Source organism: Equus asinus, chromosome 7 (assembly GCF_041296235.1).
Source record: "Equus asinus isolate D_3611 breed Donkey chromosome 7, EquAss-T2T_v2, whole genome shotgun sequence".
Taxonomy (NCBI): Eukaryota; Metazoa; Chordata; class Mammalia; order Perissodactyla; family Equidae; genus Equus; species Equus asinus.
In genome coordinates this window covers 107,910,837-107,937,140 of record NC_091796.1, presented here as the reverse complement: position 1 = coordinate 107,937,140, position 26,304 = coordinate 107,910,837, and the positions used below count along the sequence as shown (strand labels likewise).

At 50.4% G+C, this 26,304-nt stretch overlaps 2 protein-coding genes across 27 annotated transcripts in view; both read right to left on the bottom strand.

Annotated features, from left to right (window-relative positions):
* The window catches only part of KLC1 (kinesin light chain 1), a 64,186-nt gene extending 53,609 nt beyond the window's left edge, over window positions 1–10,577 (bottom strand). For all 26 annotated transcript variants that reach the window (XM_014854454.3, XM_014854455.3, XM_014854457.3 and 23 more), the window contains exon 1: window positions 10,034–10,577. The gene's annotated coding sequence lies outside the window, so the exon portion shown is untranslated. The remainder of the gene's footprint in view (window positions 1–10,033) is intronic.
* A 10,015-nt stretch (window positions 10,578–20,592) lies between these two features.
* Window positions 20,593–26,304, bottom strand: part of COA8 (cytochrome c oxidase assembly factor 8) — a 42,578-nt gene continuing 36,866 nt past the window's right edge. The window contains exon 5 of the mRNA XM_044774383.2: window positions 20,593–21,337. Within this exon, the coding sequence (XP_044630318.1) occupies window positions 21,184–21,337 (154 nt within the window). The 3' untranslated portion in view covers window positions 20,593–21,183. The remainder of the gene's footprint in view (window positions 21,338–26,304) is intronic.

Below are 26,304 nucleotides of genomic sequence, written 5' to 3'. Positions count from 1 at the left end.
AATATCAGAAGTAAAAATGTAGCTTTTTTTGGTTCTGAGGTTTCAGAACAAAAATTACATAGTGCAGAGTCAAAGGGAGAATATACCTTGCTCGAAAAGAGGTAAAACAAAAAACTAAGTCTTGAATTTTCAGGAGTATTTGGTCTTTGTTTTGGTGAGGCAGAAGAGGGTGGGCAGTGAGGAGGAGGGGTGTCCCTCTCCCAGCTTATACAACAAAGTTAAAGTTCGTATTTGAGCAAAATCCAAAAAGGTCTCTTGGAGGGTCTCAATCCTTTTCAAAGCATGACACCTTTGGATAAAAAGATAAATGTCATATCCCTTTGTAGTTTGTATTACCACAGTGAGTTATTTTACTTTCTAAACACCATATTATGATGATAAATACATTTTATCCAGCTATACATTGCCTACCCTTTCCCAATTAAGAATCCCTATATTCTACTCAGGGGAGGATGTGCTCCATTAGGTACCTCCTGATCAGAAATTTCATCTCTGGGTCCTGAACTGACAGAGACAGCTGAGAGATACAATTCCAGAACTTGCCAAAAAGAGCCATTATAGAATGGAAGTTTTATGGATTCATATTTCTTACTTGTACCATTGTTATCTCCTCTGATCTAATCTTTCTCTAATCTAATCTAACCTAATCTTTTTAGCTCCTAAACTTAAATCACAACAATGAGCTGAATGAGTTAACCTGCTGGCCCAAAAAAAAAAAAAAAATCACAAATATCTATAAAGTGAAATGTTTTAAAATTAAAGGCTCTAGAATTACAGCACCTATTCTGAATTTGTTTCCATTCTAAAACTATAAACCAGTAGATAAAACAAGAGCATCTAATTGCCTCCTGGGTGATTCTATTGTAGATGCCCTTACAGAATTAGGGTAACGAGGGCAGTCAGAACTCCTTGCCTTCTCTTCCCCACAGCCCTGCTGAGGAAGTCAACAGTGGTTCTGTTTTGAAATCCGCCATCTCTACGTACAGGGATCCTCTAACTCTACAATAACCTAACCATAGCACCTGTTTTGAGGTATGCACATAATGAGTAAGAGTTTACTCTGCCTGTCAATGACCAAGCCTGCACCTGAGGAAAGGGCTTTACAAGAAGGCCATGTCCACCACCAGGCAGAGCTCTCAGCCAGGGCCAAAGAGTACACTGAGGTCATTTAATTTGCCATGGGACCAAAGCTCATCTCTGCAGATGCAAATTTTGGCATGAGAAACTACACAGAAGGGTACTACAACAAGGAGGAGAAAGCCCAAATGATGCAGATGTCTCTAATACAAGTCCTTGGCTGAGCAAGTAAAAAGGAAAAACAGCTTCATCAGACAGTGTGACTAATACATAACAGGGTGTTATGGGAGTCTGGGGCAAAAGAATATAAACACAGAGAGCATTCATTCAAAAAAAGTATTCAAAAATAAGTACTCAGAAAGTATTCAAAAAAAGCGTTTTTATTTCAAGATGAAAAACGTTAGCAGACTAACATAATACCATAAGACTAAGTTTATGTATGTAAGTGCTAATCAATGAGACATACATGGAGTGATTTTCTTTCCTAACTAAAGAAAAGCCATTAAAACATTTTTTAAAAATCAGTTCTCTCAGGAGACAGGAAATGGGAAAAGAGACGACTCACTTACACCTTTACATCCTTCTGTATCATTAGTTTTCCCCAAAAGAGCATATATTTTTTAATGATTTGAAAACATAAACAGAGAAAACAACAGAAAGCAGAAACCACAAAAGAAAAAAACTGATAATGTGGGCTTCATCAAAATTTAAAACTACTGATTATTAAAGAGACAGCCAAGGGGCCAGCCTGGTGGCGCAGCAGTTAAGTTCGCACATTTTGCTTCTGCAGCCCAGGGTTCACCAGTTCAGATCCCAGGTGTGGCCCTACACACTGCTTGTCAAGCCATGCTGTGGCAGGCGTCCCACATATAAAGTAGAGGAAGATGGGCACAGATGTTAGCTCAGGGCCAGTCTGCCTCAGCAAAAAGAGGATTGGTGGCAGATGTTAGCTCAGGGCTAATCTTCCTTAACAAACAAACAAACAAAAAAGAGCCAAAAAACAAATAGTTAAGCCTTAGATTAGGAAAAAATGGTTTTTTCCTAAACATATGTATCTGGCAAAACACTTTTACCCAAATATGTAAAGAACTCCTAAACTCACTAATAAAAAGACAATTTTCTTTTTATTTTTTTTCCTTTTTCCCCCCAAAGCACCCCCGTACATAGTTGTGTATTTTAGTTGTGGGTCCTTCTAGTTGGGGCATGTGGGACGCCGCCTCAGCGTGGCTTGATGATCGGTACCATGTCCGCACCCAGGATTTGAACCAACGAAACCCTGGGCCGCCTGCAGCACAGCGCGTGAATGTAACCACTCAGCCAAGGAGCCGGCCCCTAAAAAGACAGTTTTTTAAATGGACAAAAGATTTGAACAGACACTTCACAAAAGCAGGTATACAAAAGGCCAATAAGCATGTGAATAAGTGCTCATCATTGTTAGTCATCAGGGAAATGCTCACTAAACCCACAAGATGCCACTCCACATCCCATAGAACACCTAAGATGAAGAAGACAGACAATACCAAATGCCAGAGAGGATATGGAGCAACCGGAACACTCACATTGCCGGTGGGATTGTAAAATGTGCAACCACTTTGGAAACCTGGCAGTTTCTTTCAAGTTAATCATACGTCTACCCTGTGAGCAGTTCTACTCCTAGGTATTCATCCAAAAGAAATGAAAATGTATGTCCATACAGTCCTGTACAAGAATGAGTGGTCCTCCCAATGTGCATCAAGAGAAGAATGGCTAAACTGTGGTAGATCATACAATAGAACGCTACTCAATAGAAAGGAAGAGACCACAGGCTACAACACAGGTAACTTCAAAAAGGGTATACTGAGTGAAAAAAGCTGGATGCAAAAAAATATATCTTGCACAATCTCATTTATAATGAAATCCTTGAGCAGGCAGAACTAACCCGTTTATAGAAATCAGGTCAGTGTGCTGGGGGTGATGGCTGATGACTAGCAAGGGGCATGAGGGAACTTTCTGGGCTGTATCTTGTTATGCAGTCATCAAAACTGAATGAAGGGTATATTTAAAGTATTAGCATTGCACTGTATGTAAATTATATCTCAATTTTTTTAAAAAGCAGAATTTCCTAAAATTCAATGCTGTACATATTCATAAACTGTTATTCCAATGTTAACTGAAAGATGGTTAGGAATGGTTTTTTTTTGAGAACACAGTAAAACTGAGATGTGGTAGACAGATTAAAATGCCCCTTCCCCCACAAGCTTCCTGGCCCCTGATGTACACACACCTTCTCCCAGTTATCCAATCAAGTGCTAATCTAGGTACTTCAGTAGCGGGATTTTGCAGATGTAATTAAGGTCCCAGATCAGCTGACCTCTTAATGTCAAGATAATATAAGGTTAAGATAGGGAGATTATCCCAGTGGGCCTGACCTCATCACATGAGCCCATAAATCTGGGTCTAGAAGTCAGAAGACAAGAAGTCAGAGATTCAAAGAGCAAGAGGGGGCCAGCTCGGTGGTGCAGTGGTTAAGCGGCCCTCCCCGTTTTGGATCCCAGGCGCAGACAAGGCACTGCTTGGCAAAAAGCCATGCTGTGGTAGGTGTCCCACATATAAAGTAGAGGAAGGGCATGGATGTTAGCTCAGGGCCAGCCTTCCTCAGCAAAAAGAGGAGGATTGGCAGTAGTTAGCTCAGGGCTAATCTTCCTCAAAATAAATAAATAAATAAATAAAATGAAAAAATAAAATCAGCATGTAGGCAAAAAAAAGAAAAGAGCAAGAGGAATTCAGGGTGTGAAAGGTTCTCCATGCCTGGCTTTGAAGCTGGAGCAGGCTGTGTGACAAGGAATACAGGACACCTCTAGGAGCTAAGAGAGCCCCCAGCTGACAACCAGCCAGCAAGGAAACCAGGACATCAGTCCTATGACCAAAAGAATTGAATTTTGCCGCAACCAGAAGAGCTTGCAAGATCACCCTAAGCTCTGGAAGAGAACTGCAGCCCAACACACAATTGCAGCCACATGAACCCTGAGCAGAGGATCTAGCCAAGCTGTGCCAGGACCCCTCACCCACGGACACTGTGAGGTAATAAATGTTGTTGTTTTCTGCTGAGGAAGATTCACCCTGAGCTAACATCTGTTGCCATTCTTCCTCTTTTGTTATGTGTGCCGCCACCACAGCATGGCCACTCACAGACAAGTGGTATAGGTCTGTGCCCAGGAACCAAACTCAGACCACCAAAGGAGGCCACACAGAAGGAACTTAACCACTAGGCCCCCAGGGCTGGCCCAATGTTATTGTTTTAAGCCACTAAATTTGTAGTAATTGGTTATACAGTAAACAGAAAACTAATATAAACGTCATGCTAAAAAAGCTTTAGAAGTTGATATTTTAGTTAAAAAGAACAGACATTACGGAGGAACCTTGAGGACATTATGCTAAGTGAAATGAGCCAGTCACAAAAACACAAATACTGTATGATTCCACTTATATGAGGTATCTAAAGTAGTCTGATTCATAGAAACAGAAAGTAGAACGGTGGTAGCCAGAGGCTGGGGGGTGGGAGGATTGAGGAATGGGAGTTGTTATTTAATGGGTATAGAGTTTTAGTTTTGCAAGACGAGTAAGCTCTAGAGATCTGCTGCACAACAATGTAGACAGACTTAAGACTACTCAAGCGTATACTTAAAAATGGTGAAGATGGTAAATTTTGTTTCTCACCACAATTTAAGGAAGATAGAAACTAACATATTTTTCCCGTTAGTCAATAATACAAATCCTTTTTAAGCAGGCAGAATAAGTGAATTTAAGAGAAAACTGACCCTAAGAATGAAGACTCACTCATCTACTGACCACCTATGCTATGCCAGGCTCTGTGAAGAACACAGATACTACAATGCTGATACAGTGACCAAAACACCACACATCAGACAGCAACGCCAAGGAGTCACCACGACCACACTGCGTCACCAGGGCTTTTGAAATGGAAGAAGTCGGGCAAAGGCTTCCCAGGTGAAGGCAACTGGAGGACCGAGCTTAGCATTATCGTGACCCAGGACAGCAAGGTGGTTCAAAGCTTGAATGTACAAGCAGAAGACTTGAGTTAGAAGCCTGACTTCACAGCTGTGTACCTCCGGTTTCAGTAAGTTGCCCTTTCTAGCCCTCAATTTCCTCAACAGAATGGAGGTGATTACAGCACCAATTTTATCTGGTACAGTGTAAACTTTACTATTATCAGTTTTGTTAGTAGTAGTATAGTGAACTTTAGAGAGGCTGGGACATAAACTTCCACATTATGCAATCAAAGTCAGGGAACAATCCAAGGTTTAAATTGAGGTAACTGGAATATTTTAAGAACCAAGGAAATAACTTTCACTTTCCATATGCACTTAACTCAGCTTAAAATGCCTGTTCTATTGATATTCATTATCTGCTTTATTAAGTACAGACAACATACCAAGCATACAGTCATGCTCCACATAACAACATTCCAGTCAATGATGGAGAGCATATACAACAACGGTCCCATACGACACCACAGAACCTAGGTGTGGGTAGCAAGCTATACCATCCAGGTTTGTGTAAGTACACTCTATGATGTTCACACAATGACAAAATCACCTAATGATGCATTTTTCAAATATGTCCCTATCGGTGAACAATGCAGGATTGCATTTAAAAGCACAAATCCATGGGGCCAAATCCAGTACATTTTTCTGTCCAAATCTTCCTTGACTTTTTCACCAATTTGATACTGACCTCCTCCTCTTTCCTGTTTCCCAGGGCTCGATCCTCCTACTCCTAGGGCCACTTCATAGTCTCTACCAAGTGTGAGAAGCTCTCTAGGAGAGGTCATGACAGACGACGCCACTTGCTTTCAATAACGTGAGGAGGTCTCTCAAATCTGTATCTCCATCCTAAATCTTTGTCTTGAGCTCCAAACCTGACTCTCCAACTGTCCACTGGTCCACTTGGCCGCCCCACAAGCACTTCAGATTTAACCTATCCAAAACCAGCTCACCATCTCCTCATTTTCCCCATCTTGGTGGGTGTCACCAGCCAATGAGTTACTCAGAGACAACGAAGTAATTCTAGATGTATTCCTTCAATAAACATTTATTAAGTGTTTATTACATGCCAAGCACTGACACTGACTAGTACAGATAAAAATCTCCACCCTTGTGGAGATTATGAATCTAAGTGGAGGAGACAGACAACAAACTAAATAAGAAACTAACCAAGTAAAACAATATATTATTGTAGATAGTGAGACGTGCTAAGGAGTGCCTGGGGAAGTGAACACACGCTGATATCCAGGACAGCGGGCTCAGGATGCACCTGGGTGTGCTTGGGTGAGGGCGAGAGTATGAAGATGAGGGGAAGAGATGGGGGCAGGGGTGCCTACAGACACTGGTAAAAATTTGAGCAGAGAGACATGACCCACCTTATGTTTTAGCAGTTCGCTGTGGCTGTGCACACTGCTGGTCTCTTCCCGCCTGCAGCCCTACCCTTAGCCCAGTCCGCTCAGTCCCAAGTCAGGGCCACTCTAACCTGTCGATCCTTCTCTGACCCATCCGTTCCTCTGTTCCTACTGTCCCTGCCCTAACTCAGAAGCCTGCAGTCCTCACTTGGTGTTAATGGCTTCCTAACTAGTCTCATCTCAGCTCAAAGCACCTGCCACATTGCCTATGCCCTTTCTAAAATGCCACCTCTCTCCTTAGAATCCTCCAATCCTCCTTCCTACCCTCAGGACGAAAGCAACCCTCCAGGCACGCTGTACAACGCCTTTCCACTCGCACCGCTTCCCAAAACTCCCCTTTACTGCAGCACCACTTCAGGGCTAATGTCCTCCAGAAGCACCAATCCCACCTCATCCTTTGGCCAATTCATACCTTCCTTCCAGTCTCATATCCGGAATCCCCTCCTCTGGGCACTTAGCACAGTATTTAACCTAGTCTGTCCTACCTGACAAGTTCTTGCATCTCCCTCGCCAGACTGTGAGCTCTTAGAGGACAGAGCCTGTCTTATCTCTATATCCCCAACTACTTAACACAGCACTTGCCATTCCGTTGGTTCTCAACAGACATTTAAGACAGTGCTTTCACAATTTTAACATGCTAATCATTTTTAGTCTATGCCCTGAAATCTGACATCAGAACTTTCCTGTATTTTGTTTAGGATATTAGTGATCACTTCTTGGTAACATGAAGTTTCAGTTTCTTATCATATTCCACCTAGGTTTACAGGTTATAAAAATTCTAGATTTGGGGCTGGACCAGCGGCGTAGTGGTTAATTTCGCACGCTCCACTTCAGCATCCCAGGGTTTAGAGGTTCAGATCCCAGGCACAGAACTAGCGCTGCTTGTCAAGCCACTGTGGTGACATCCCACATAAAATAGAGGAAGACTTGCACAGATGTTAGCTCAGTGGGAATCTTCCTCAAGCAAAAAAAGAGGAGGGCTGGCAACAGATGTTAGCTCAGGGCCAAACTTCCTCAAAAAAAAAATTTCTACATTTTATTCAACTTTTGATTTTTTTTTTACTTCCCCCCAAAACCCCCCAGTACATAGTTGTATATTCTAGTTGTCGGTCCCTCTAGTTGAGCCATATGGGATGCCACTTCAACACGGCCTAATGACCATGTCTGTGCCCAGGATCCAAACCAGCAAAACCCTGAGCCACTGAAGTGGAGCGCACAAACTTAACCACTCAGCGACTGGGTCGGCCCCTGACTTTTTTATTTCTTGTCTTTTTTGACATAATTATGTTTTAAGATAGTTTATAGCCCATACGGAAACCTACACATTGACTTACTTTTCAACATCATGAAACATACTTAAGAATATATAATTTTAAAAAATGTAAATTTTAACTTACTGCAGTTAAGTTTTTATTTACCATGAAATATTTAAGACACTACATGCTCCGCCCCAGTGCCACTTCCTCCCTCTTCCTTGCTACAGATAATCACCGTCCTGATTCCCACGCATGTCTATCTTTACTACATATTGTCTATAGTGTTTTTAGAAGACACGGCCAAGCAAAATGAACAAGCCAGGCCACAGTGAGGTTACCACTCTGGCTCTTCCACACCCCTCAGCAACACCACAGGGCTGCCAGGCTCCACTGCAACATGATGTTGCATTCTTTGATGACTTGTAGAAACTGGCTCTTAAGAGTGCCTACCCTCCCACATAGAATTCCGTACAATCTTCAATTTTTAATACTTAGTATCATTGTATTCTTACAGATACTTAGGAAACAACAATGAACCAAATTTCCCCCCCCTAAGTCTTGTGGCCAGTGCCTGGAAGAGGTAAATCCAGAACTACAAACAGATTCTGAGACTTCAGGGTGTTCCAATTTCCTAGTGGGTTTTTCACCGAACTATTACAATGTATTCTGAGCTAATGATTCTGATCAATGGCTTAGTCATGCTGTACAAAAAAAGCCTTGGAATTTAATGCAAAGAATCAAAGAACCAACTGTCCTTTTACACAGCAGTTTAAACGGTGTATCTCAAATTTTCTGTTGTTCTACACACTTTTTAAAAACATTTTTGCAAGTACTCCTTATCAAACACTTCATATGTAAATTCTAAATGTGTTCTTTAAATTAAAAAAAAAAACACTAATAAACAGCAACATTGCAAAATTTCTAACGTAAAAATTACCTGGATCTACAAACCTTAAATTGTAAAACCGTCCAACCCACCAGGCATTAATTTTACTTTTTTAGTGCTTTATCTTAATATTTTCAAGGAAAGAAGAGCACCAAATTTGACAACCGACTCGATGTTCCACGACCGGGGCTTCTGACAGTTCAGCAGGAGCAACGACCTAGCCTAGGTGAACACTGTCGATGAAACGTTTCCCGTCTGGCTACCAAAATAAAGGGATCGCCAAGGAGGCGAGGTCAAGCCGGCCTCTCGGGAGGGACCCGCACGCTTCCGACCCGCCCGGCCGCCCGTCGTCCGCGAGCCTGACAGGCGCGCCCGCCCAGGGCGGTGCCGCGGGAGAGGGCGGGGGCCGGAAGGAAGAGGAAGGATTCGGACAAAGCAAACCCAGCCGGCCGACCCCTCCCCGCCCGCCGCGTCCCCGGGGGCGGCCACATGCCCGCCGCAGCTCCCGGGGCCACAGCTGTTCCCGGGAACGGCCGCCCCCGCCCGCGGCAGGGCTGAGCTGGGATGCGGACGCGCAGGGGACCCGAACCTGGAGAGGACCTGGATGGGAAGGAGCCGGGGATGCGAGCCGGGATATGGGGACGTGGATGGGGCGGCGGCCGGGGACGAGAAGGGGACGTGGATGAGGACCGAGGACCGCGGCCCGGGGAGGGGCCGGGAATGGGACGTGGATGAGGACCGAGGTCCGCGGCCCGGGGAGGGGCCGGGAAGGGGACGTGGATGAGGACCGAGGACCGAGGACTGCGGCCCGGGGAGGGGCCGGGAAGGGGACGTGGATGAGGACCGAGGACCGCGGCCCGGGGAGGGGCCGGGAAGGGGACGTGGATGAGGACCGAGGACCGCGGCCCGGGGAGGGGCCGGGAAGGGGACGTGGATGAGGACCGAGGTCCGCGGCCCGGGGAGGGGCCGGGAAGGGGACGTGGATGAGGACCGAGGACCGCGGCCCGGGGAGGGGCCGGGAAGGGGACGTGGATGAGGACCGAGGTCCGCGGCCCGGGGAGGGGCCGGGAAGGGGACGTGGATGAGGACCGAGGTCCGCGGCCCGGGGAGGGGCCGGGAAGGGGACGTGGATGAGGACCGAGGACCGCGGCCCGGGGAGGGGCCGGGAAGGGGACGTGGATGAGGACCGAGGACCGCGGCCCGGGGAGAGGACCGAGAAGGGAAAAGGAATAACCACGGTTGAGGGCCGAGCACGGGGCGGGGCCGGGAGATGACCCGAGTGGAACAGGGGCGAGCTCCGGGAACCGAGGAGGAGCCGGGGCCGGGCAGGGGACGCGGGTGAGGCCTGCTCCCACTCACCGTGCTGCTCCGCGGGCCGCGCGCTCGCGCTGTCAGCACCGGGAGGCCGCGGCGCGTGCGGGGAGCGGGTCTGCGCGGGCCCGCCGCCTAGACGCCTCAGACGCGGCGTCGAGGTCACGAGCGAGGGACGCCGGCGCGGCCGCCCCGCAGCATCCTCGGCCGCCCGCGTACACTGTCCTCGCGGCTCCTTCTCGCAGCCGCCGCCCCGCGCTCCGCCAGCTCCGGCTCCGCCGCTCCCGCCGCCGAAAATGGCGTCTCTCCGCGTCCCTCCCCCGGCTGGGCGCTCCCGCCCCACAATGCCGCGCGCCGCCGTGACGTCACGCAGGGGCGGGGCCGAGACGCTGGCCCGGGCACCTCCCGGGATGCTTGGCCAGCAGAGGACGGGGCGCGGTCTCGGCGGGCTGCCCACGCGGGGAAGGGGTGTGGGCCTGCAGTGGGTGGCCCCGCGCGGGCGCGGCTGCCCGCGACCACCGCGTGCGGGGCGGAGTGTGGTCTGAGGAGCGCGCCGGCCCAGCAGGGCGGGTCGGTCCCGCGTCCCGGCCCTTCCCTCCCATACCCGGAACAAGGCTTATTGTGTGCCAACTCCGTCTGCACATGTGTTCTGTGCTCGTCTACATCTTTCCAGAACACGCTAGGAGGGCTCTCTCCAGCCCCTCCAAAGGACAGGATGCTGAGGGCGTAGGCTAAGCCAGGAGGCCTTTCTCTCTCCTCCAGGAAAACCTGAAACTTTTGGTCAAGACCAAGGTCCCCAGACCCCCGCTCCCTCCCATCTTATTACACCCTCTCTCCAGGGCCATTGCAGCCTCAGGAGTAGAGGAGACATTACAGGCCCTCCCCTCAGTCGCAAAGGCCTCCCAGGAGCTGCACCTCAGGCTGGTAAGAGGAGCCAGGATGCTTAACCACCAGGGCCTGGCAAGAGCAGAGATGCCACCTATCGCACCCCACCGGCACCATCGCCAGCGCACACCCTGGCTGCAGTGCCACGACCTCCAGCCGCCCCCTGCCTGAAGGGCAGTACTTCCAGGTCAGAGAGCGCCCCTGGCCTCTTCCTGCGGCATCGCCAGCTCCGCAGGCCTGACTCAGCAGCCAGCCAGGAGGAAGCATGCTGAATCAGTGCATAAGGCTCAGCTTTCTTTGCCTGCCACCAGCTTGGGAGAACCCCACCCCAGGTGCCTGCAGATGTCCCAAGCGCAAGGCCCCATGGCATTGTTTACCAGGAGGGGTTCCTGCACCAGTCTCACACTCCTATTTGCTCATCAACTGCTGTGTGCTTCAGATGTTATCACGCAGCCCAGCAGCCCTGTTTTAACCCTGCAATTACACAGTCACAGAGAAGTAAGTTCTCTTGGATTTTCACAGGGAGGTCCAATGACTTTTCTTTCATTTATAAATGCAAAGATGAGCTAAAAAGGGAGGAGTTCCCACAGTGACATAGCAGTTACTGGGCCAAGGGAGAGGCAGTGAATCAAACAACCCCTCCACATTCCCCTGGTGATTCGGCCAACTGCAGCTTAGATGTCACCTGCTCCTCAACCACCACCTTGGTGCTGAGCAAGGCAGTTGTGACCAAAGTGCTCTGGAGAAGAGAGGAGCTGAGGCTCTTTTCTCTGTGACTCTGGGCTTATAACTGTCCCCAAGCTAGAAACCTGAGATGTTTATACCCTCTCCTAATGGGGGGCCAAGATTCTACCTCCTTAATATTGCTTTACTCCATCCCTTCTCCATTCCCACTGCTGCCATTCTATTTAGGCTTTATTATCTCCTTCTTTTATTCTCTCAACAAGTATTTGTTGAGCTGCAGTGGTCCCCAGGATAAGACGCAAGGTATGTTGGAAAGGAGGATAGTAAGATCCTTGCTCATACAGTGCCATGCAGAGAATTAGAGTCAGACGATGCAACAGGCAGAGGTGGGGTGATCAGGGTGAACTCCGAGGCAGGCAAGTGCACTGAGACCTAAATAATAGGCAGAAGCCAACTGTACCAAAGCCTGAGGGAGAACACTCCAGGCCAAAGTCCTCAGGCAGGAATGAGTCTGGGGGAGAACACTCCAGGCCAAAGTCCTCAGGCAGGAATGAGTCTGGAGAGTTGGGGAAAAGAAAGAAAAGCCAATTCATCCACCTGTGGGGACCTGAAATTGGCCACCCCAAGATATGTCTCTTTGGCATCAGGATTATTTGAGGCTGATTGCTTTTGATAAACTGGGACAGGGAAGGAGGCTCTGAGGAATGGAACTTGCCCTTCCTTAGGACACATTTACATTTGTAAGGTAAATCTCTATCTGTAAAGGTGCCTCCCTCTCTGTACCAGGAAGAAGAAAGGCGATGACCTTCTTTCTAAAAATTCTTAATCAATACCAAAGGCAAGGACTTAAATCTGCATTTTATTGTGCTTCTCTGGTAACCTCCTGTAACTGACTTCCCTCCCCCTCCCAACTTTGGCATCTCCTTAAAGATTAAGCATCTTTCTTTAGGCTAGGAACTGATTGCTGCACTCACCTGTGACCGCCCAGCTCCAGACGATAGACTTGCCTCCTGCTACGCCCACCGAGATAGCAGACCCACTACCTGCTGTGTCCATCAAGCACTGTGCTGACGGGGCAATCTTGTGACTATTGTGGGAGGGACATTTCAATCACATGTGAAACACCCTGTTTGGGGGTATATAACCACTATGTGCACCCCACTTCTTCGGTGCCCTTTCTTCCCTCGGGAAGAAAGGCCCCGGGCCATGGTTCCTCATAAAGCTTTGTTTAACTTACTCTTGCTATTCTGTCTCATGTGAATTTAATTCATTCTCCGGCCAGACGAACCCCCATTTGGGAAGAGGAAATGTCTTCCTCCCCTACAACCACATCCACGGACCCTCCTGAATCTGATCCTGTCACTTCCGTACTGAAAACACTGGGATGCACCTATCACTCTGAGGGGCGGGGCTGGAGCCAGCTTCACCCAGCATCTCACACTGAGACTAACAAGTGCCTGCCCTCACTGAGCTGCTCTGCCCTGAGCGTCCTCAGTCCCTTTCAATCCTCTGCTCCTCACAGCTGCTCTGAGAGAGGCGCTGTTATCCCATTTTACAGACGCTGCAGCTGAAGCCCTGCAAGTTCCCAGGTTTGCTTCCCACAAGAGGGATTAACTTAGCTCTGGGAATCAAAACAGAGCCCTGGGGGCCGGCCTGGTGGCGAAGCGGTTAAGTTCACATGTTCTGCTTCGGTGACCTGGGGTTCGCCGGTTCGGATCTCGGGTGCAGACATGACACCACTTGGCAAGCCATGCTTGTGGTAGGCGTCCCACATATAAAGTAGAGGAAGATAAGCACGGATGTGAGCTCAGGGCCAGTCTTCCTCAGAGAAAAGAGGACAATTGGCGGCAGATGTTAGCTCAGGGCTACTCTTCCTCAAAAAAAAAAAAAAAACAGAGCCCTGCTCCCTGTGCAGGCACTAGCAGAGCCCAGGAGTCACTGCCTTGGGTGGAGTCAATGTGGGGAAGCCTCAGCAGAGAGACTCCAGGGCATCAAACCCATTATCTGTCCTTCCCTAAAAACCTAGAGGACCAGGACCCAGGGAAGCAACCATCTATCTGTTTGCACAAGTCCTAGTGGCCTCTGAGCATCCCTGTGGCCCACAGCCTGCTGCGTTAGCCAGGGCCCTGGAGGGGTGGGGGCTGTGCCTGAGGGGGCATCTAAAGGACCCTTGGCCAGGGCCCGGCCTGCACCCCACCCTATGCAGGACTAGGGCTTCCTCCAGCAGACGTGAGAGCAGGGAGCGGGCTCTCTCCTTGTTCCCTTGTAAACGCTCTTCCATTCTGGAAAAGGCAGCCTGCATGGTGTGAGCCAGCTCCCCCTCCTTCTCTCTGCCTGTCTCAGTCTCTCCATCCTCCTGCTTTCCCCAAATAGAGATACCATGTCCTCTGCCCTCATTTATTTCTGTCTCCCTCCCACCTCTGACTCTTTCACTGCCCTGGTCCAAAATGCGTGATCTAAACAGAGGCTGGGGCTGGAGTACAGATTTGGAGGCGGTGTACAGGGCCCAGATGAAGCCGTGGCTGAGGTCCCTAGTTCAGCAAGAGTGAAAACATCCACACACATCCGGTGATTCAACACTGACCTCCTGCCATTTGCCAGGCACTTGGGCATCAGGGATAAACCAGGAGCATACAGTCTCCCAGTCATTCCATTCCCAATACTTATTGAGTACTAGTGTCAGGTGCGAGGCTGGGCAATGGGAGAACAAGGCACCCCTGTGTGGGTGAGCTGACAGCCTTTGGGAGCAGAGACAGGAGGCTCGGGTCAGGCACTGACGGGGGAAGCTCTATGTCCCTCAGGGATCAAGGGACTCCATGGAAGAGGGACATTCACACGGCAGGTGGGAAGGACCCAGCAGATGAAGATCCAAATGGAGAAACTGCAGGAAGAGAAGGACAACACGCAACAAACCACAAGTCTCATTTTGGCAGCCTGGTGAGGCTGGGAAGCCATACTTGGGTGTGTGTCCTGGGGTTGGGAGTTGCAACCTGTCTGAGTGGCCCTTTCTGGAGAAGGGCTGCACTCACATGGAGGGACAAGGAGCTGGGAGGGTAAGCAGCGGCAGTGTGGCCAGAACTCTCCCAGCTCCCTGCTACCCTGCCGCGTTCCCCCCCAACCCCAGGGCTTCGGGGGCCTGCCTCCCCCGCAACCTTCCCCCAGCCTGGGTACCACCACTCACCCTCAGCCTGGGCAATGCCTGGCCTGTGTGAGGCTGGGGATGAGTGGCTGGTGCACCTGGTCTGGGGAGGGGCTGCCTGGCATCTGGGCCGGGGCTAATGGGGGCTTGTCTTCCTTGCTCTCCACCACAAGCCAAGTCACACCCTCTCTGGTTTCTGGCTTCAGTTTTGAAAATGGCATTTATCAGATTTTCAGGGTGTTTTTCCTTTAAAGAGTTGGAGATGCTGGCATTCCGCTCCAGTGACTGCTCCTCTGACAAAGGGGAAAACAGCAGCACTGTGAGTGGGAAGGAGGTGCGATGAAGGAATAGGGTAGCTCCGGGGAGAAGCCCAGCCCGCTTCCTCAGTCTCTCTCTCACACACTTTTCCCTGATACAGGGGGATTGAGGCCTGGGTCCTGCTTGGTGAAGCTCAACTCCTTCAGGGGTGCCCAGGGTCCCCAGCATTCCTGACCAGCCCCTCCCACGCACCCTCGGGGCCAGCCTGTTTCCTGAGACCAGCCTGTTTCCTGAATACAGCAGAAGTGAGGCTGCTGGTTCCAGGCTGAAGCCTTAAGAAGGCCCCAGAGGGACCAGCCCCATGGCCGAATGGTTAAGGTCACGCGCTCCACTTCAGCAGCCTGGAGTTTTGCCAGTTCAGGTTCTGGGCGGGGAGACGGCACCACTCATTGGGCCATGCTGGGGTGGTGTCCTGCATGCCACAATTACAAGGACCCACAACTAAAAATACACAACTATGTACCGGGGAGCTTTGAGGAGAACAAAGAAAAATAAAATCTTTAAAAAAAAAAAAAGAAGGCCCCGGAGATTTCACTTGTGTGCTTTTGGGAGCCTGAGTGGCCAGGTAAGAAGGCCAGCTACCCTGCTGGAGAGTCCCAGCTATCCAGGTCCCCTTAGCCCTGCCTTCTAGCTGTCCCCCCCACCAGGCACCAGGCCATGGGGGAAGCTGTCTTGGATGGTGAGCCCAGTGTACAGAGCCATCTGTGGGACCCAGGATGTCACCAGGTGAGGACTGATGCTTAAACTTAGGCAGGATGGCAACCGAGCCTCTGCTAGAGAGAGGTCAGTCTGGCTGCTTGTGCGTTTGTTGATCCCAAATGTGTCAACTGACAGAAGAACTTGGACAGCAAACTTGCACGTACCCACCACTGAGATTCCACAATTAACCATTTGCCTTCTTTGCTTTGTTTTGTTTTGTTTGACTATAGGTTAGTTTTGCCTGTTCTAGCATTTTATATAAATGGAATCCTACAGAATCTACTTTTTGCATCTGGCACCTTTCACTCAGCTAATAGTGTTGATGCTCATCCATGATGTTGTGTGTTTGCCAGTCTCCTGTTGATGGAAACCTGGGCTTCTTCCATTTTGGTTCATCTGAATGAAGCTGATCTGAACTTTCTTGTAAAGTCTTTTGGGAAACACATATTTTCATTTCTCTTGGGTGAACACCTAGGAATGGAAGTGCTAGGCCATAGGGCAGGTTTTTTTGTTTTTGTTTTTGTTTTTTGAGGAAGATTAGCTCTGAGGTAACATCCACCGCCAATCCTCCCCTTTTTTGCTGAGGAAGATTGGCCCTGAGCTAACATCCATGCCAGTCTTCCTCTATTTTATATGTGGGATGCCTGCCACAGCATGGCTTGATCAGCAGTGTGTAGGTCCGTGCCTGGGATCCGAACTGGCAAAGCCCGGGCTGCCAAAGGGAACACATCAACTTAACTGTTGCACCACTGGGCCGGTCCTTATGTTTAGTTTCTTAAGAAACTTCCAGACCTTTTTCCTAAGTGACCAACCATTTTACATCCCACCAGTGATGTATGAGCATTCCATACACAGCAGTTTGCTATACAGACATCCTTGAAAAGATGATGTGGAGCAAAGAACTGTCAGTGCCTCCACTCACAAGATGTGTAGGAATGGGAGAGGCTCATGGAGAATTGTCTCCCAGCAGGTACCATCAGGGGTGCGATACACTTGATTACAGTGGTGGCAGGGGTGGGGGTTGTGCTGGGTAAGAGGCGTCAAGCTTCCTGCAAGGAAGGGAGATGGTTCCTCAGCTGCAGCCCAGCCCCAAGGTGCAAAGTCCCTTCATAAGATATCCTGTAAGCCAATGATTCTGCTAATAAAAATAACAACTAGGGGCCAGCCCTGTGGCCGAGAGGTTAAGTTTGCACACTCCACTTCAGCAGCCCAGAGTTTCGCAGGTTCCAATCCTGGGTGCGGACATGGCACCGCTCATCAGGCCATGCTGAGGTGGTGCCCCACACGGCACAAGCAGAAGGACCTACAACTAGAATATACAACTATGTACTGGGGGCTTTGGGGAGAAGAAGAAAAAAAAGAAGATTGGCAAAAGATGTTAGCTCAGGACCAATCTTTTTTTTTCTTTTTTTAAAGAATTTTATTTTTCCTTTTTCTCCACAAAGGCCCCCAGTACATAGTTGTATATTTTTAGTTGTGGGTCCTTCTAGTTGTGGCATGTGGGATGCCACCTCAACATGGCTTGATGAGCAGTGCCATGTCCACACCCATGATCTGAACTGGCGAAACCCCAGGCCGCTGAAGCAGAGCACACAAACTTAACCACTTGGCCCCAGGGCCGGCCCCCTCAGGACCAATAATAATCTTAATAATAATGGGGCCGGCCTGGTGGCGTAGCGGTTAAGTTTGTGGGTTCTGCTTCAGCGGCCCGGGGTTCACTGGTTCGGATCCTGGGTGCAGACATGGCACCGCTTGGCAAGCCATTGCTGTGGTAGGCGTCTCACATATAAAGTAGAGGAAGATGGGCATGGATGTTAGCTCGGGGCCAGTCTTCCTCAGCAAAAAGAGGAAGATTGGCAGCAGATGTTAGCTCAGGGCTAATCTTCCTCAAAAAAAAAAAAAAAGAACGCGCACAGCCTCCACAGGGCCCTCTCTCACAGCACTAGCACCTCCACCCCACATTACCACTTAAGCACGTGTCACCCCGCCTCCCCTGCACAGTGGAGGTGAGGGGCATCTTTGTGGCTCCCACCATGATACACAGCACAGTGGCTGGCACAGAGAGTGTTCAAGGAAGGAGAGAGGGAAGGAAAGAGGAAGGAACTGAATTCAATCCTGAATTAGGCCCATGACTGCAGCCCTGGTTCACCATGGTGTGATCTTAGTCTATGCATCTGTAATGTGGGGAGGATCACCCCGTCCTTCTGCCTCCTAGGAACCTTGTGAGGAGCTGGGGGGTGGGAAAGGGTCTTGTGAGTACCAGTCCCGTGTTCGCCTTGATCCACGGAGGGCGCCTGTGCCAACGGTGGAGGCTTGGAGACGCCTTCTAGGGAAAGGGGCTCAGCTGGAAGCTGGCAGGGACTGAGCTGCTCCTGTCTCCTTCCAGGGGGTGTCTACAGCAGCATACAAGGACTGCATGAAGGACTGCACGAAGTTCCAAGGCCGGGGCTGCTGCTCTGGCTGACCCCTGACCCTCGCCCCCTAGGTTACAAATTGATTCACAGGCTTGCACTGACCGTGTTGTGTTCTCTCACCTCCCTACCCCTGTCCACCTGATGAAGGCCTCCTCCACATTTTATGGCCCAGCACAAATTGGCCTCCTCCAGGCAGCCCTCCCAGGGACTCTGTGGGCCTCAGCTCTGCACACCCTACAGGAGCACACCAGAAGGAAATGGCTGGGCCCTTCTGGAGGCGGGGGGTGGGGGGGGGTCTCCTGATTACCAGGCTCCCCATAATGCCCCTGCTTCTGCAGAATGCTGGAGGCCCAGATGCCACAACATCCTGCCCCCCCCCCTTCACCTGAGATGACTGTGATCACAGAAGGGGGTAGACTTGCTCAAGGATATGAATTTGGGGCTCCTCAGATGGGCAGATGGATAGCTTCTTCCCGTCTTTAGACAAAAATAGCCATGCAGGTGCCAGGTTTGTCCCGGAATCAGCACATGTTGCTCCTGGCTGGGCAGGCGGCAATCCCCTCTGTGAACAGGAGGCTGTTTGGGACTTTGACCACTGGGTGCCTGAGAGCGGCTGACCACAGGGCTCCCGGGAGCTCCCTCTGCAGAACGCAGCCGCCTCCCTGCTCTCCCCACGGTCTCATCCAGCAGGACCAGACTCGTCTGCCAACTGTTACAAGTGTTCTGGGGGCACAGACCCCACCTTAATTCCGTTGGTATCTCCTGCCTCCTCCTCCTTCCCATACACCCCAGGCCTAGCTCACGTTCTTGAATATGGTGGTTCTTCATAAATGGGGTTAAACTGAATGAATGAATGAATGAGGAAACAATCAACACCACCCACGTGCTGGACTTCACGTCTCAGACCAGAATCGGCCTCACCCCTCCCCAGCTCCACCTGAGGGTGCCCTTGAACTTCTGGATGCTGCCATCAAGGGGAGGGTTCCACTTCCTGTGGCTTTCTTACCTTTGCCTCCAGCCTGTGTGTAGTCAGGCCTCGGTCTGGCTCCCTTTGCAGGAGCAAAAATGGCTGCAGCATCTCCAGACATCACATCTTTGTACCTCACTGTCCAGAAGGCAAGAGCCTCTCACCTCTCACCCATCAGTGAATACCCCGGGCTTTGCTGAGATTCCACCTCCCAGGTCACAAGCCCACCTGGACCCACCCCTGACCAGGAGAATGCCTCATACTGCTTGGCTTAGCCAATGGGGCCCACCCTGGGAACGTGCTGCTGCAGGATTGGGGACAATGGGGAATGGAAGCTGGTGGATGGGGAACTGAGTCATCCTCTCTATAGGTGGCTCTCTGAGCTCATGCAGCCCTGTTCCCTCAGGCAGCACCCCCCCAGGGAGGGTGGTACAGTGGTGTACCTCCATGCCCTGACAGTCTGCGTTGATGCTGGTCTGGCTCACCCAATCAGGCTTGTTAAACCTCCCTGGGCCCCACGCCATACTCCCCAAACCAGCTTCCCTCTTTCCTCCCCCTAGCCCCCGGCCGGCAGACAAACACGCCTGGCTATGTATGAAGGGCAATGGTGGACACTGCTCACGCTGGTTTTTTCTCTCTTAGCGGATTTCTTGGTCCCTAAGTGATCTACTGGATTCACAGTCATGTTTGGGAGAAGAGGTCCACTTGTCTCCTTTCACCAGAATCACTTCCATGCTGGCCCAGCTGGGACCACATGCCTCCAGAAATGCCCAGGAGAAAGGCAACCTGGGGCATCAGTGGGCCAAAAGGTGGGCTTAGAGGGTCACCCCCAGGAGCAGCAGACTCCCAGCCACCAGGACAGCTGCTGTGCCCATCACCTGTGCAGAAAGAAAGGCCAGGCCTGAGGAAACCCGCAAGCTGGGAAGACCCCGGCTGCCCACCCACTGAGGGCTGTCAGCCCTGCCCACGTTCATACTCTGGGATGCGCCCCTATTCCAGCCAGGCTCTTCTCAGCTCCACAGGACCGAAGGTACAGGGGGCAGACGCTGAATAAGGTAATGCACAAATGGATATATCATTGCTGAAAAAGAGCTAAAAAGAAGAAAACCCAGCCTTTGCAGTATCCTGGGGTGAGCCCACTGTGGCTGGGCCAGGCAGGTCCACGTAAGCTGCGCCCTCAGCCTCTGTCCCTCACTTCCAGGACCCCGATCCCCATCTGCACAGAAACGCAGCAACCACAGACAACCCTTCGTCCCACGTGTTGGCACGAAGGGCCTCACACCCATTTCCCACAAGCACCAGCCAGGGTGGGGAGCACTATCCCACTTTACAGATGGAGAAACTGAGGCTACGCCCAGGGAAACTGGCCAAAAGGCCTGGACTCAGAGCTAGTCATTGGACTGAACTCAAGTACCCACACACTGCTACCGCAAATAAGAGTAAAGCATTTCCCCACGTTGTCGGCTCTGGAGGTGAGATTCAGGAAGAGGGATTCAGCAGGGCCTCTGGAAAGTTTCACCTATTGATTCATTCTGGAAGATGCTGATCCATCAGACATAAATCTGATTCTCCTTTTCCAGGACCACACATTGACCCACACTCACTCCAAAATGCCTGAGTTCCTCCTGCTGTCCTCCTTGGCTCTCAGTCTGGAACCCATCAGAGCACGTCTCCTGTCGCTGCCATGACAAATGACCACACACTGGGGGCTTCAAGCAACAGAAGTTTATTCTCTTACAGTTCTCAAGACCAGAAGTCAGAAACCAAGGTGCAGGTAGCTTGGTTCCCTCTGGAGCCTGGGAGGGAGAACGCGTTCCAGGCCTCTCTCCAGCTTCTGGTGGCTCCATGAGTCCCTGGGGCTTGAAGACACATCCCTCTGATCTCTGTTTTCATCTTCACGGGGCCTTCTCTTTTGCATCTCTGTGCTTCAGATAGCCCTCTCCTTTCTAAGGACACTTGTCATTGGACTTAGGGCCCACCTTAAATCCAGGATGAGCTCCTGATATCCTTAACTTAATCACATCTGCAGAGTCCCTGTTTCCAAATAAGGTCACAATCCCAGGTACAAGGGGTTCGGATGTGGATGCCTCTTTCAGGGGCCCTCACTACAGTCAGTCTCTTCGCAGACCCAGCTGGTCCACCCGTCTTCAGGACGCAAACTGCTGCTGCCCATTTTACAGACGAGGCCAATGAGGTGCTGAAGGATAAACTGCTGTTCTGTTCTCAGTGTGGATCCATTACAGGGCCTGTGAAAGGGGAGGGATAAGGAAGCGAACTATTCCTGGCTTGTCCTGGCACATGCTGTTTTGGGGATAGCCAACACGGGCCAGATGCTGCCTCACCTGCCGAGGGCTACTCTCAAGTGCCTAGCAAGGCCCTATTAAATGAGAAAACATTAGGCCAGGCAGGTGGAGCAGGGGTTAAGTGTGCACATTCTGCTCTGGCCGTCCGGGTTTCACCAGTTCGGATCTCAGGTGTGGACATGGCACTGCTTGGCAAGCCATGCTGTGGTAGGAGTCCCACATATAAAGTGGAAGAAGGTGGGCACAGATGTTCGCTCAGGGCCAGTCTTCCTTAGCAAAAAAAAAAGAGGAGGATTGGCAGCAGATGTTAGCCCAGGGCTTATCTTCCTCAAAAAAAATAAAATAAAATAAATTTAAAAAGAAAAAAAATAGGGCCGGTCCTGTGGCCGAGCAGTTAAGTTCACGTGCTCCACTTCGGTGGCCCAGGGTTTTGCCGGTTCGGATCCTGGGCGCAGACACGGCACCATTCATCAAGCCATGCTGAGGCGGCATCCCACATGCCACAACTAGAAGGACCCACAACTGAAAATACACAACTATGTACCGAGGGGCTTTGGGAGAAAAAAGGGAAAGCCCCCTACCAAAAAAAAAAAAAGGAAACATCCGCTGACATGAACTTCTGAACAGGCAAATGAGCTCACCCACCAAGGCCTAGCTGGAATGTCACTCCTTTGGGAGGCCGAGCCCATCCTGCTGGCAGTTCAGGCCTCTCTGTAAGGGCTCTCTGTGCTGGGTCACTCTCGCCTGTCTCTCCCTCTGGACCACAGAGACCCCCGGGGTCTGTGCCCAATGCAGCAGCGCTGCCCAATAGAAACTAACATGAGCCACAATGTCATTCATTCATTCATCCATCCATCTACTTATTTATTTATTTGTTTGTTTGTTTGTTTATGTAAGATTCGCCTGAGCTAATATCCATCCCCAATCTTCCTCTTTTTTTGTATGTGAGCCGCTGCCACAGCATGGTCACTAACAGACAAGCGGTGTGGGTCTATGCTCGGGAACCGAACCTGGGCCACTGAAGTGGAGCACACTGAACTTACCAGGGCTGGCCTACACAATGTCATTTAAAATTCCCTAGTAGCCACAGTAAAAAAGGCAAAAAGAAGCAAGTGAAAATAACTTTAATAATATAGGGCCAGCCCCATGGCTGAGTGGTTAAGTTTGTGCGCTCTGCTTTGGCGGCCCAGGGTTTCACCGGTTTGGATCCTGGGCGTGGACAGACATGGCACCGCTCATCAGGGCATGCTGAGGTGGTATCCCACATACCACAACTAGAAGGACCTACAACTAAAAAGATACAACTATGTACTAGGAGCACTTTGGGGAGAAAAAGGAAAAATAAAATCTTAAAAAAAATAAAAATAAAAATAATAATATAGGACCAGCCCAGTGGCACAGTGGTTAAGTGCGCACGTTCCGATTTGGCGGTCGGGGTTCCCAGGTTCGGATCCTGGGTGCAGACATGGCACCGCTTGGCAAGCCATGCTGTGGTAGGTGTCCCACATAGAAAGTAGAGGAAGATGGGCACGGATGTTAGCTCAGGGCCAGCTTTCCTCAGCAAAAAGAGGAGGATTGGCAGTAGTTAGCTCAGGGCTAATCTTCCTCAAAAAAATAAAATAAAATAAAATAATAATATATATACATATATTGTTTCTTCAGCAAATTTTATCAGAAATTTTTTTAATTGAGGCAAAATATACATAACGTAAAATTTACCATCTCAACCACTTGAAGTGTACAATTCAGTGACATTACGTATATTCACAATGTTGTGCAACCATCACTACAGAACTTTTTCATCATCCCAAATTGAAATTCTATACTCATTAAACAATAAATAACCATCCCCCACCAGCCCCTGGCACCCACCATTCTACTTCCCGTCTCTATGATTTCAGCTACTCCAGGCACCTCATATAAGTGGAATCATACAGAATTTGTCCTTTTGTGACTGGCTTATTTCACTTCATATAATGTACTCAAGGTTCACCCATGTTGTAGCACGTGTCAGAATTTCCTTCCTTTTTAAGACTGTTTAATAATATATTTTACTGAACCCAATATATTTAAAGTATTATTTCAACATGTAATTAATAAGAAAAAATTATGAATGAGATAGCTTACATTCCTCTTCTCATGCTAAGTCTTTGGAATCTGGTACATAGCTTACACTTACAGCACATCTCAATTCAGACCAGCTACATTGCAAGTGCTCACCAGCCACATGGCCGTGGCTGCAGTGTGGAAAACCGGGCACTTCTCACTAGATGTCCTGGGAAAAGCCTCATGGCCATACCTGGCCAGCAGCATCTTCTGGATCCCCTCCTCCCTCAGTCAGGTACTGCCCTTTCCAGTTGAACTGACTCTCACATGGACAGCCCACCTGTCCTCCCAGTGACACAGCCTCTCACATCCCCTCCTTGACTCCCAGCTCCACCCCGCCCCACCTGCTGCCCAGCCCACACTCCCACATTCTGGGCCCCGGCCTCCCCAGAAGAAAGAAGAGCATGCCTTATGGCACCTCCTAGGCCAGCGCTAACAGAACTTTCTGCCATCATGGAACTGTTCCACATCTGTGACGTCCAATATGGTGGCCACTAGCTACGTGTGGCTATCGAGCATTTGAAAGGAGGCTAGTGCAACCGAGGGGCTGAGATTTTTTTTTTAAAGGTTGGTACCTGAGCTAATATCTGTTGCCAATCTTCTTTTTATTTTTCTTTCTTCTTCTCCTCCCCAAAGCCCCCCAGTACATAGTTGTGTATTCTAGATGTAGGTCCTTCTGGTTGTGCTATCTGGGACGCCGCCTCAGCATGGCTTGATGAGCAGTGCCATGTCCGCACCTAGGATCCGAACTGGCGAAACCCTGGGCCGCCAAAGTGGAGCATGTGAACTTAACCACTCGGACACTGGGCTGGGCCCCCTGAGTTTTTAATTTCACTCAATTAACTGAAATGTAAATAGCCATGTGTGGCTAGTGGCTCCTGTACTGGACAGGCCACTTCCCAGCTCACCATCTTCCCAGCCACCACCTTGTAGGAGCCACCTGGGTCCTGGATGTGGCCTGGATGGGGCTCCCCACTCTGCCCCGGGCCCCTGGCAGAGTGACCAGGCTGTGGCCGTCCCTTGCTCAGAGCCCTCGGTGGCTCTGCAGCACACTCAGGAGAAAAGCTAGCGTCTGTGCGGTGGCTGGCAGGCCCTGGCCCACCTCTTCCCACCCTCCTCTTCCCTGGCTCCTGCCGCCCAACCACGCCAGTTGCCTGCTGCTCCTGGCCCTGCCAGGCTCACTGCAGTCCCACAGCCTTAGTCACTCTTGCCCAGATCTCGCCCCCTTGCCATCTGCTCCCCACAAACTCCCCAGCCCGTTTGCTCTTTTTCCACACCACTGAACCTCTGGCAACCTTTTATATAATTGATTTATTTACTGCATACATTGACCCTCTAGAAGGATTTCTGCCAGTTTTATTCACAGATGACCCCTAACCGTGTGGCAGTGACTGATGTGTGCTAAGCCTTGGTGCATTTCATTGACTGAATGAATGACAGCTCCAAGCATGGGCTTCACAGCACCCATCCTCCCCGTTGGTGGCATCTGATAAGCCAGGGGCGGGGCCACAGCCCACCTGGGCCAATCAGAACAGAGTCCCGATTCCAACCTGCAGCTGGACAGAGCCTGGCGGGCCTGGCCGGGTGCTGTGAGGAGAGGACCCCTCAAGGGCTGGTCTGAGGATGCCACAAATCTGCATAAACAAAACTCTGAGAACTGTGCCTGGCAGATAGCTATACCAGCTCCCTATTATTATTATTTGGTAAAAGGATCCAGGGGCTGCACTGGTTTAGCACCGTTGTCCAAGGCCTACTCTGTGCCAGGCAGCATGGTGAGGCACTTGGGGGAGGGAATGAGGGGGATGAACACAGGAACAGCTCTCGGTGACTGCTGGGCCTCGTGTATCCACGACCAGATGGTCAGATTCTGGAGTTTGTAGCAAGATGCAGCAGGACCCTGAGCTGACAGGAAATCCCACTTTCTAGCTGGAAGTACGGCTCCCAGCCATGGTGTGGGAGCTGGGTCTGTGCAGGTGGCCCTGCCAGACCGTCCTGCCATGTTGCCATTAGAGTGGACGCCCCAGCAGGCTAGGGCTGTACTGGACGTCCTGCCTACTGCAGCCAGGCTTGGGGAGGCACCGAGGACATGCTGGGATGTTGCTTTCTTTTTAAAATAAAAATAAAAATCTTGTTTGCCCTGGTGTTCCTAGCAGATGGATCAACCTTTCACAAGCCGGTGCCCAGGGCTGTTTTGCTCCTTCGTCCAGCTGTGGCTGGTGGGCCCTGCGGGGTGTGCAGAGATAAAGGAATAAACAAACAAACAAGCAGCTCTTCTCTGCCTCTCCGCCTACGGCCTTGGCTTTGTATTAATCTTCCCACCCTGCCCCAAACTGGGGATCTGTTTTGACGGCAAACCTGTCTCTGGGTGTGAGTGTGTGCTAGGGTATGGGGAGGAGGGATGGGCCTGGGAGAGCTTAGAACCCCCAAAGACCTGGATAGAAACCACCTCTGGACACCTGCCAATCTCGTCCATCCATCTCATCCCCCCCTCCAGAAGCTCTTTCTGTACTTTTCCACCCAAGGTCTGACTCAGGACAAAGTGAATACAATGATCATTGCAAATCAATACCCGAGTGGCTACAAACACAGCTGAAACAGCCCAAACATTTTGGGAGGACTGATCAATTTCTTTTCCATGGCATGAAAGGAAAGAAATTACTTTCCTGGAAGACCAGTGAGGTGAGCAGAATGTCTGAGCAGGGGCACTGCCCAGCCAGGAGGGCAGCTGTCCCTGCCACATGGGCACAGGGCCCTAGGTAAACAAGAGGGCACTGTGACCCGTGAGGGCTGTCTCATTCACGGCT